The sequence below is a fragment of the Portunus trituberculatus genome, chromosome 41, assembly GCF_017591435.1.
Source record: "Portunus trituberculatus isolate SZX2019 chromosome 41, ASM1759143v1, whole genome shotgun sequence".
NCBI classification, from domain to species: Eukaryota; Metazoa; Arthropoda; class Malacostraca; order Decapoda; family Portunidae; genus Portunus; species Portunus trituberculatus.
The window spans coordinates 27220728-27233227 of NC_059295.1; the positions used below are offsets into that span (position 1 = coordinate 27220728).

Sequence of the window (12500 nt, forward strand, 5' to 3'; positions counted from 1 at the left end):
TTCTTCTTCTTCTTCTGCATCCACTCCTCCTTTCTTTTCTTCTTTGATCTTTGCTCTCTAGTCTCTCTCTCTCTCTCTCTCTCTCTCTCTCTCTCTCTCTCTCTCTCTCTCTCTCTCTCTCTCTCTCTCTCTCTCTCTCTCTCAATTGACGTTTCTCTTTTCCACTGTTGGTTTCCTCTTTCGTCTCTTCTCTCCTCTTAATTCTCCATGATGTCTTGTCTTTTCTTTTCTCGTGACCTCCTTTTCTTCTCTTTCTTCCCTGTTGCCACTTTTTTTCTCTCTCTCTTCCTCTCTGGTTGATCTTTTACTTTCCCGTTATGCCTTCCTCCCTTTCCTTCTTTTCTTCTCTTTTTTTCATGATGTCAGTATCTAATTCTTTTCTTCTGTGTCATTTCTTTGCTCGTATTCTCAAACACTATTTCAGAAGGCTCCGTTTTAAAGGTACACGAGTTTTCTAAGCAGTTTTTACGGTTCTAGAGGCAGAGTGACAATATTTCTTCATTATTAACTAGATAAACACTCCTGAAAACCCCGCTAATCATCCCTGTGGCCTTGGTAAATTAAAATTGTCCAGGTGAGAAGGCGGTGCGTTTCAGAGTATGGGCACTCAAGGCTCAGGCTCTCGTTTATAAATGCTTCTGTTCTTCGCCTCCACTATTTTAAGCTGGATTATTTAAGTGTACACGACTTTCCTAAGGTGTTTTTTACGGTTCTAGAGGCAGAGTGAGAAGATTTATACATTATTAACTGGATAGACACTCTTGAAAACCCCGCTAGTCATCTCTGTGGCCTTGGAAATTTGTTATTGTGAGAGAGCCACTATTTTAAGCTGGATTGTTTAAGTGTACACGGGTTTCCTAAGGTGTTTTTTTACGGTTCTAGAGGCAGAGTGACAAGATTTATACATTATTAACTGGATAGACACTCTTGAAAACCTCGCTAGTCATCTCTGTGGCCTTGGAAATTAGTTGTGGTGAGAGACCAAAGCGTTTCTGAAGACGAGCCTTTGTAAGTTGCCTCCTCCTCCTCCTCCTCCTCCTCCTCCTCCTGCATGTGTCCCTTTTAAAGACAAACACGCTCAGATTATTGAAATTCACGTTTTTGTTTCTGTATTTGTACAAGAGTCTGGTTACATGTTATTTTTCCCCAATTCATTTGTTTGGTCCTCGCATTGCCTGGTCAGCAGAGGTCATGTAGTACGCACACTTTCTCTGGTCTGGCCCCGCGCGTTCCTTTCTCCTCTGGCGATGCAATTTTTTGTCATCTCTTTCATTTGGTCGTGACGTTCTAATGATGGACACAGGGACTGGTATTCTCACACATTTCTGAGCTTCACCTCCACTACGTATATTAAAAAGCGTTATTTAAATGTACACAAGTTTTTAAGAGGTGTTTTTATGGTTCTAGAGGCGGATTGACAAGATTTTTTTTTTTGTACTATTTACTGAAAAAACACTTGAAAATCCCGCTCATCCTCTCTGTGGCGTTGGAAAATAGTCGTGGTGAGAGAGCAAAGCGTTTCTGAATGGTGGACTCAGAGACTCGAACCACTTCCAAGCTTCAGCTCCACTATTTAAAAAAAAGGCTTTATTTAAATTTACACAAGTTTTTAAGGTGTTTTTATGGTTCTAGAGGTAGAGTGACGAGATATCTCTATTATTAACTGGTAAACACTCTTGAAAACCCCGCTAATCATCTCTGTGGCCTTGGAAAATAATCGTGGTGAGAGAGAAGAACGTTTCTGAATGATGGACAGAAGCTACGGCAAGTAACACAATAATGGCAGCGGGCGTCGAGCCTCAGCTGACTGTTTGGGACGCCTCTACCATGCAACACTGCGCCAAACCTCCACTGTTTTCAAAAGGCCCTAAAGTGACGCGGGTTTTAATGGTATTTTGAAGGTTCTAGTGAGAGATTAGCAACGTTTCTACTTTATTGATAAGGTAAACGTGTATTTTGACAGTTCTACTTTATTAATAAGGAAAACACATTTAAAAATTGGACTAATCATTGTGACCCTTGAAAGTTGTCGTGATGGGAGAGAAGAGCATGGCAAGGCAGAGTAGGGCATGGCACGGCAGAGTAAGGCAGGGCAGGGCAGGGTAAGGCATGACAGGGTAGGTAGGGCAGGGCAGCGTAAGGCATGGCAGGATAGGCAGGGCAGGGCAGGGCAGGGTAAGACATGGCAGGGCAAGGAAAGACAGAGTAAGGCATGGCAGGGCAAGGAAAGGCAGAGTAGAAGAGGAGTGTTCAGCATCAAGCAGGCAGGCAGGCATAACGTAGCTCTGAGGAAGGGGACTGTAGTCGGTTAGGTTTGTGAGTGTAAATGACAGGACCGTGATGTGCGCAAGTATAGTGTTATCTTGCCGCTATTTGGTGTTAGTGTGTTGGCTTTCCTGATTTAGTTGGATTCCTGAGCAGCGAGTCTCTGTTTAATGTTGTGATTCTTTCGTGTCTTGTTTGAACGTCTTTCTTGTCCGGCCGTTCTTGCGTCATGTGTCATTGACCGCCACACACACACACACACACACACACACACACACACACACACACACACACACACACACACACACACACACACACACACACTAGTTTAGAGGAGTGAGGCTTTTCTTGGCGTGATGGTCGGGATGCGCCTGTGCTGCGGTGGTTGGTGGCGGGCTGTGGTGGACGAGGCTGGGGAGGGAGTGCCCTGAGTCATGCATAGTGATGATGGTCATTTGGAAAGGACTGTCTCTGGATCTCATTGAGTCAGACACTTTCCCACAACTGTTCGTCACGAGGGAGGCGTCACAGCTTTCCGAGGCGAGGCACGCGGGAGAAAGGCCGCCACGTGCAGATGGTGACCAGTGTTTTGTTACTCCGCGCAAGGAAGGCCCGGGAGAGACAGACTGGCTGCCCCTGTAGACCATTACGGGCCGCTGGGAGGCGCTCAACAGTATGTTTCGTTTATGTGTTCAATGACGGCAATTGTATCCTTGGAGAGCGGCGTGCGCGGCAGTGCTGTGGGGTGCTAAGGGGTGGGGTGGCGTGGGGTGCAGCACAGTGCGGCGGTCCAGGGTGGGTGAGGATGCAATGCCACGGCCTCACGCTGGCCAAACCTGCACCAGCCAGCCAGCCTTGTGAAACACGTATTGTTACTCTTACTCGGCGACTCGTGGAAGTGAAAGCGTATTGTCGGGGGCAAGTATTTACATAATTTCCTCACAGTTTCCTGCCGTGCATTGTAATATATAGGAGAAAAATAGTAATATCTGTTAGTTGGACATATCAGTTGGTTTAGTTAGGAGACATGACAAGGCGGAATGACGCGGTGTGCCTGGCTGAACAGTACTAACAGACAGCCTGCTCAGGTAAATAGCGGGAATGTTAGCTTTACTGCATAACCTGATATTGGCCCCGGCAGTCCCTGAAGGCGTGCGGCCGTCACCTCCTCTGCTCTGTCTTGCTGGGTTTCTTTCCGCAGCGGAGGATTTACGGTCATTTGAGATTTCTGCGGCGCGTGTTTTTGTGGAGTTTCCCTCGCCTAGCACAAAGCTGGCGGTGTCCGGGGAATTAGGCATTGTGCGACACTCACTTTTTGTCTCCCTCCGCGCACACGGGCGTGACGGCAGGTTTCCGCCTCCATCTTCATCCTGTGGCCTTTGCAATAGCACAGCCGCGGCCACCCGTGTGTGCAGCTTCTCTCAGTGCAGTGTGTTGCCATCCGTGGAGCAGCGGCGGCGGCGGCGGCAGGAAGAATTGAAGTGTTTCCTCATTGGCTGTCAGTTGGTTATATACACAACACACACCGCCTTGTACGCTGTCTCGCTATTACTAGGCTCTGGACCCAGCTAACCACATGTCCCTCACACACACACACACACACACACACACACACACACACACACACACACACACACACACACACACACACACACACACACACACACAGTACCACCTGGGTTAGTGTCAGTGTGCGGTTATCGCCTCACATTCCACGCTTAACGCAACGCTTCACTCCACACACAAGAATGAGAGGCAGTGGTCATGTTCCGCTTCTTATACATACATACCGAGTTTTTCTCCTCACTTGGCATCATCTGCTACTCTGCCCCTCATTACTTCTGTACTTCTTGTACCCCTCCCACTCCTCTCCTGCCCACCGCACCCCCTCCTCAAACCCTCCCTCCATTCCTTCTCTCCCCATGGCCTGGCGTACCGTGGCTGGCCCTCTCATTACAGCTCCTGCCCGCGTGTTATCCTCTCTGTTCCTCGAATCTTTATTGCCTCACGTCACTTTGGGCCTCTAGTTACTCTCTTGCCTCTCTTTTTTTGCGGTCCTGCCTCTCTGGTTACACTCCTGCCACTTTTTTTTTGCTCTTATCTCCCTTTTTCCGCCTTCCTTAAGCTCTCGTGTCCGTTTTTTCTTTTTTTCAAATTTTCTTATCTTTTCATGCTTCATTTTTCCCAGCCCTAATTCTCTCTTGCCTTTCTTTTTAATATATTTTTTTCTTCTCTTACTTTTTCCGTCTCTATTTTATATCTAATATTCTGTGGCTCATTTCTATTGCTCATTCCTCCACAAATTATTATTCCTTGCAAATGTTCGACTTATTTATCTTTTTCTCCTCCTACACTGTCCTACTTTCCATTTTTTTTTTTTTTTTTGCACATATATTTCCTTACCTCCTTTTTCACTGTCGCCTCTCTTTCAAGTACTATGCTTCCTTTCCTTCTACTTCCCTTTTCTTTCTTTCACTCTGTCTCTTTTACCCACCCTCATCCCTTTCTTCTCTCATCCTCCGCACTTTCTTTTAATATTTCCGTGCCTCCTTTTCCTCTGTCACCTCTCAAGTATTCTATCTCCTTTCCTTCTCCTTCTCAATCTCTCATTATCTCTCTCGTTCTCTCTTCTCACTAATATTTCTCTATCAACCTCTTTTTTTCCTGTCACCTCTCAAGTATTCTATCTCCTTTCCTTCTCCTTCCCAATCTCTCTTTCAGTATCTCTTTAACCCCGACCCTCATTCCTCTGTTCTCTCAACCTTCATACTTTCTTTTAATATTTCTCTATCAACCTCTTTTTCCTATCACCTCTCAAGTATTCTATCTCCTTTCCCTCTACTTCCCAATCTCTCTTTCACTATCTCTTATCCCCCCATCCCTCTCTTCTCTCATTTATAACCTCCGCACCTCTCATTACACCTGCACCTCTGAGCGCGCGTCCCACCTTGAGTAACGCCGGCTTCCCATCACTACCTTCCCGGCGGCGGCAGGTGAAGAAGGAGGCGGGAGGAGTTGGCTGGCTGGCTGGCAGGTTGGCTGGGGTAGTCGGTGGCTGCCATTCCCATCTCGTCTATCGGTGGGCCTCCGTCACCTCACGTGGTTCACAGCTCATAAGTGATGCTAGATGTGGCGTTATTTGCATCGGTGTAGTGGCGTAGTAGCGTTGAAGGGCAGAAGGACGTGGTGGAGTGAGTGTACGTGGGTGGGTGGGTGGAAGGTGGATAAAGTGGATGAGGTAGTGTGGTGTTAGCTGTGGGAATTGTAATGATAAAAGGGGGGGAGAGGAGAGCAAGGATGAGTACATAGGTGTGAGGTGGGATGTAAGGCAAGGTAAAACAAGGCAAGGCAAGGCAAGAAAATTAAGTACATAGGTTGGTGGATGAGTGACGTAGCGGTGGGGATCATAATGAAAACGGGAGAAGAGGGCAAGGATGAGTATACAGGTGTGAGGTGGTATGTAAGGCAACGTAAAACAAGGCAAGGCAAGGCAAGAAAGTTAAGTACACAGTTATAATGAATGAGTGACGTGGAATAATGGATGAGTGACGTAGCAGTGTTAAAAATTTTGTGAACTGTAATGAAAGAATAGGATGGACGAGGAGGAGGAGGAGGAGGAATTATACTGGTAGACTGAGGTAGAGAATGAAGAGTGATATAGACAAGATGGGAACAAGAAGGTAGGGTGAATCTGGAAAGGGTATAAGGAAGCGACGGTGATGTCCGGGGAATTACAAGAGGAGGCAGCGGACAGTGGAGAATTCAGCCTGTATAGATATGTATTGGGCATGGGAGGTGTGTGAGAGGGAAGGGAATAGACACTAGAGAGAGAGAGAGAGAGAGAGAGAGAGAGAGATGGGAAACAGTATTAGAAGCAGTTGCACATATCTTATAGGGACTTGTGTTATTGAAGGTAAGAAAGAATAGGGTTAACAAACTGAAGGATGGAATTAGGTAGATGAGAAGGAAGAGAGAGAGAGAGAGAGAGAGAGAGAGAGAGAGAGAGAGAGAGAGAGAGAGAGAGAAAAGGAGAATAAGGACGGTAGATACAAGATGAATAGATGAAAGTTTGGATAAAAGAAAGGATAACAGGAATAGATGAGAGAGAGAGAGAGAGAGAGAGAGAGAGAGAGAGAGAGAGAGAGAGAGAGAGAGAGAGAGAGAGGAAAGGGCGCAAAGGGGCAGGTGGAGTGGAGGTGGTTATCCCGCGGGCCTCTTGAACACAGTCTCCGAGGCGCCACCACCCCGCCATGCCGCCCCTGGTCCACTTGGCTGTTTCACCCCGCCACGCCTGATTGCTATGCTGCGCCACGCCCCCACCGCCCTCCCTACCTCCTCACACACACACACACACACACACACACACACACACACACACACACACACACACACACACACACACACACACACACACACACACACACCGGGCCACAGTTTGGTATGCGGTCTACGATGCTCACTTGCTTACACATCATGATATCGCCTTCACATACTGAGTTTTTACTTTTGAGAGAGAGAGAGAGAGAGAGAGAGAGAGAGAGAGAGAGTTAACATAGCTTCTTCGTGTCTATACGTCAAAAGAATGGACAAGTCTTTCTTTTTTTATCAATATTGACGGTGCCGTAACTAAAATCCCGTGGCGTAATGGTTAATTTCTGTACTAGTGAGTGTAAGCGTCTGGGTTCGAGTCCCGGGGTTCAGTCAGCGCTCAGGTCCTCATCCATCTGTCCTTAATTGGTGGTGAAGGAGGAGGAGGAGGAGGAGGAGGAGGAGGAGGAGGAGGAGGAAAAGAAGGAGGAAGAGATGTACGAGCGGGAGGAAGAGGAGGAGAAGGAGGAAGAAGAAGAAGAAGAAGAAGAAGAAGAAGAAGAGATGTAGGAGCTGGAGGAGGAAGAGGAGGAGAACATGAAGAAGCGTTGAGGAAGATGAACGGAGTGGAAAGGAGAGAAGATGAAGATAATGAAGGAAGAGAGAGTGATTGAGTAAGGAAGACGATGTGAAGGGAAGGAAAGAGGAAAGGAAAGAAGTCCAAGAGGGAATAACAGTAAGAATTGGATGATTGGATGAAAGAAAAAAGGGAAGGAATGAAAGAAGTGAGAGAAGAAAGTGTGAAAGATGGAAAAATATGAGCAACAGTCAGGAATTAATAGACGGAATTTTGATGTAGCTAGGTTGAAAGAGAAAAGAAGAAAAAAAAAATAAAGGTAGAAAGGGAAGAAAGAAAGGAATATGAGAAAGATGGAATAGAAAAAATGAAGAAAATAGGATGGAGAAAAAGGAAATAAAGTGAGAAAGAGAAAACAAATGAAAGAAATAAGAAAAAAAAAGACACTCAGAAGATTAATGGCCAGAGTTTTCACTTTTTCAATCCCCGCACAAAATTATGAAGCTGTCTAAAATCACACAGTTGTAACCAGAATGAGTATGAAAACATGTCCTGGTACTGAAGAGGTTCAAAACATCTTAGGAAAAAAAAAAAAAAAAAAATCGTGTGAATTTAAATAAAACCTTTTGAAATAGTGAAGTTGAAGCACAGAAGCCTTTGAGAATACGAGTCCCGGTGTCCATCATTCAGAAACGCTTCGCTCTCTCACCACGACTATTTTCCAAAGCTACAGAGATGATCAGCGGGATTTTCAAGAGTGTTTCTTCAGGTAATAATATAGAAATTTTGTCACTCTGCCTCTAGAACCGTAAAAAAACGATCTTTCTTCAGAGTGAATAATATACAGAAATCTTGTCACTCTGCCTCTAGAACCGTAAAAAACACCTTAAAAAAACTCGTACATTTAAATAAAGACTTTTGAAATAGTGGAGGTGAAGCACAGAAGCCTTTGAGAATGCGAGCCTTGAAGTCTTATTGCTTGGTATAAAAGTAACTTCTTGTCCTTTTTATCTCTCCATCTATCTGTCGTGTCACTGGATGTCTGGTCTCTTAAGTGCTTGCCTCTCTCTCTCTCTCTCTCTCTCTCTCTCTCTCTCTCTCTCTCTCTCTCTCTCTCTCTCTCTCTCTCTCTCTCTCTCTTCCTTCCATTATTTATTTGTTCCTTCCTTCCTTCCTTCCTTCCTTCCTTCCTTCCTTCCTTCCTTCCTTCCTTCCTTCCTTCCTTCCTTCCTTCCTTCCTTCCTTTCTTTCTTTCTTTCTTTCTTTCTTTCTTTCTTTCTTTCTCTCTCTCTCTCTCTCTCTCTCTCTCTCTCTCTCTCTCTCTCTCTCTCTCTCTCTCTCTCTCTCTCTCTCTCTCTCTCTCTCTCTCTCTCTCTCTCTGCGTCACGTATCCCCGGAATGTCAACTGGTGGAGGAATTTGCAACTTTCTCTCCCTGCTCTCCCTCCCGCTTGCTTTTTATCGCCTGTCTCTTGATGGTGTGGTTTGCTCTCTCTCTCTCTCTCTCTCTCTCTCTCTCTCTCTCTCTCTCTCTCTCTCTCTCTCTCTCTCTCTCTCTCTCTCTCTCTCTCTCTTATTTTAATTTGTTTAGATTATATTTTCATTTTGGCACTCTTGTTGTTGTTGTTGTTGTTGTTGTTGTTGTTGTTGTTGTTCTTGTTCTTGTTCTTGTTCTTGTTCTTTTTCTTCTTCATCTTCTGTTTTTTCTTCTTGTTTTTGTTCTTGTTCTTTTCTTCTTCAATTTTTTTTTTTTTTTCCATTTGGCAAAAGGACCATATATCAGTTCTTTCCACCTCTCTCACCAGCGTATGTTAAAACTCCTCTCTCTCTCTCTCTCTCTCTCTCTCTCTCTCTCTCTCTCTCTCTCTCTCGTCTTGGGTCTTGGCTTTTGGTGTCCTTAAATGTCGCCCTTTATCGCCTTCTCTCGGTGCGTGGCGTCACTCATTCATCAGGCGGCTCTGTTCGAGGCTTTTTATTCCACCTAACGGCTTACTGGGAGCCGTGAAAAATGCGTGTAATTACTTTTCATTGAGAGGGAGAGAGGGAGGGATGACCAGCAGTTGTTTGTAGCTTTTAGGTGATGTGTTGAGGGCGTTGAGTCGTGCCGTGGTAGTGGTGGTGGTGGTGGTGGAAGAGAGAGAGAGGGTTTGTGTCACGGTTCAGATGTGGAGAGGAGGGGTAGGGAAGAGGGCAGTGTTGTATTCGTAAAGGCTTTATTTATTTATTTATTTATTTATTTATTTATTTATTTATTTATTTATATATTTTTTTTATCAAAGGTACATACGTCTTCTAAATCGTCTCTTTCCTTCACCGTGACTACTTTTCTAAGGCCACTGTTACTACTCGCGTTATCAGGAGTGTTTCTCTTAGTAAGTCAAGGTATGGTTAAGAGAGAGAGAGAGAGAGAGAGAAATTTTTATTAATTAATTTATTTATTACTATTTTTTCTGTGCTGCCGCCTCGGGTAGGTCGTGTAGATAAATTGACACTTAAGCCTCTTCAGTACTGACTCATTTTTACATTGAGTATTGTGTCCATTTTATTGACATTAGGAAGTGTCTATGGAGGTCAGAAGTCTAATGGCCAGACTCCTCACTATTTAAATCCCCACGTAAGTTTCTGAAGCTGTATAAAATCGCCTAATAGTAACCAGAATGAATATGAAATCGCGTCCTGGTGCTGAAGAGATTAAAGATTTCATTATCTAATCAAGACGACTTCCCAAAAGCCACAAGGATGTTTACTCGGGTTCTCGTACATCCAACCATCCATCCATCTATCTATCTATCTATCTATCTATCTATCTATCCATCTATCTATCAATGTTTATCCTATTGATGCTGCGGAATACTTCACAAAATTTAGCCAGAACATTGAAAAAAACACCTTGAAAATCCATAGAACTTCCGTTACAAACCGAATTGAGACATTTAAGAATAGAAGAACTACAAGAACCAGATTAATTTTTATATAAGAAGAGCGCTGGCGAGGGCAACAAAAGAACGATAGAAAACACCCACTGAAGGTGAAATAAACAGTACACATGCTCTGGCGATGTCACTTCTCAACCGTCCCGTGATCTGTGATGTTGAAGGACGTTTCTGTATTAAATCTAATGCCACTTGATAACGTCTTACCCTTGTCGTCTCATTGTGGGGCCTGAGAAAGGGAGGGAGGGAGGGATTGGGTGTGTGAGTGGACTGAGAGGGTTGTGATGGGTTGGCAGGCATTTGGTTTGGCGTAAAAGGGAGCAGTGTGTGTGTGTGTGTGTGTGTGTGTGTGTGTGTGTGTGTGTGTGTGTGAGTTGTACAGGTGAATAATTAATGATTGGCTACTGAACGAACTATTGTGACTTGAACCAGGTGTTGTGAAGAGTGTGGTAATGAGAGAGAGAGAGAGAGAGAGAGAGAGAGAGAGAGAGAGAGAGAGAGAGAGAGAGAGAATTAAAAAGAAATCCCTTATCTTGAGTGATGGAGCGGAAAAAAAAATGAAATTAAAAAAAGGAGAGAGAGAGAGAGAGAGAGAGAGAGAGAGAGAGAGAGAGACCCATCGACCGACCCTATTATGATCTTAGGCAAAAAAAATTAAAAAGGGACTTGAAGGTTTAAACTCTCCATCATTCACTCATTTCACTGACCTACAAAGCTGCTCCCAGAATCTACCACAACATTGCATTAACCCCTTCAGTACCGTGACGCGTTTCCATATTCATTCTGCTTACTATTTGGTGATTTTACACAGCTTCAGAAACTCATGTGGGGATTAACATAGTGAAGACTGTGGTCATTAATCTTCTGACCTCCATAGACCCTTCCTAATGTCAATAAAATAGTCTTATCGTACACAAATCTCAAGGTATAAATGCGTCCCAGTACTGAAGGAGTTAAGTTTGAGTTGAAGAGCTGGCTGTTTGAGAGTGAAGGTACAGGATCAGCACTGTCATATGCCGCTGAGAAAGTTAACTCCTTCAGTACTGGGACGGACTTTTACCTTGAGATTTGGGTGTGATTAGACGATTTTATTTACATTAGGAAGGGTCTATGAAGGTCAGAATATTAATGGTCAGAGTCTTCACTATTTTAATCCCCCACATAAGTTTCTGAAGCTGTATAAAATCACCAGATAGTAAGCAGAATGGATATGAAAACGCGTCGTGCCGTTGAAGAAGTTAACTAAATAGCGGAGTTTGTCCAGAAGTAATACAAATTAACTCCTTCAGTACTGGGACGCGTTAGATAAAATTAGGTTAGGTTAGGTAAGTTAGGTTAGGTTAGCGCAGAAGTGTTTGAGGATAAGAGCGTAATACAGATGTGGTTAGGTTAGGTTAGGTTAGATTAGCGCAGAAGTGTTTGAAACTACGAGACTAATACACATGAGGTGAGGAGGAGGACGAGTGTAGCACATGGTAAAGGCACACACTGGATTAAGCTGAATGACACGCAGGCTCTCTCAATCCTCCTCCTTGCTTCACTTCACCCCGCCCTCTCCCTTCCCCGCCATTCAGTATCCGTAGCAAGTTTTCAGACGCTTGCTTTGTTGTTGAAGTGTGATGAATAGTTCTGTAGCATGATCATCAACAACAAAAATGAATAAAATAAATAAACAATGAATAAATACAAGCATTATCCTCGTAATCTCTCTCTCTCTCTCTCTCTCTCTCTCTCTCTCTCTCTCTCTCTCTCTCTCTCTCTCTCTCTCTCTCTCTCTCTCTCTCTCTCTCTCTCTCTCTCTCTCTCTCTCTCTCTCTCTCTCTCTCTGTCTAGGGAAGTATAAGGTAATTCTTTCATCAATACTGCCCTGAATGTTGCCTCGAGTCGCTCTTAGTGGGGGAAAAAAAAAGCTACTTAAAATCTGTATCATGTCTCAGAACCAAGTGACTTTTTGTTTTTTTATATGTAAGAAAGAACGTTGGCCAAATACAACAACAACAACAACAACAACAACAACAACAACAACAACAACAGCAGCAACATACAAAGATCCAGTGAGGTGTTGGTCCGTAAAGGAACTTCACTCCAAATTGAGTTTAAGTAGTAGTAGTAGTAGTAGTAGTAGTAGTAGTAGTAGTAGTAGTAATAGTAGCAGTAGTAGTAGTGATAGTAGTAATAGTAGTAGTAGTTGTATAGTTGTTATTGCAATAGTAGTAGTAGTACTAGAGAGAGAGAGAGAGAGAGAGAGAGAGAGAGAGAGAGAGAGAGAAATTGATGAATGCTGCATTACATATACGCTGATACAATCTCTCTCTCTCTCTCTCTCTCTCTCTCTCTCTCTCTCTCTCTCTCTCTCTCTCTCTCTCTCTCTCTCTCTCTCTCAAGTTAGTCAGTGAGTCAGTCAAAGAACAATTCATA

At 44.1% G+C, this 12500-nt stretch overlaps 1 protein-coding gene across 13 annotated transcripts in view; it reads left to right on the plus strand.

Annotated features, from left to right (window-relative positions):
- LOC123516929 (protein held out wings-like) overlaps positions 1-12500 on the plus strand; it is a 132388-nt gene that overhangs the window by 8341 nt on the left and 111547 nt on the right. For 9 of the 13 annotated variants that reach the window (XM_045276704.1, XM_045276710.1, XM_045276707.1 and 6 more), the window contains exon 1: positions 2825-2938. The exons of the other annotated variants lie outside the window; for them this stretch is intronic. In XM_045276704.1, the coding sequence (XP_045132639.1) occupies positions 2840-2938 (99 nt within the window). In that variant the 5' untranslated portion in view covers positions 2825-2839. Of the gene's footprint in view, positions 1-2824; positions 2939-12500 lie in introns of those variants that run through there. 13 annotated transcript variants of the gene reach the window in all.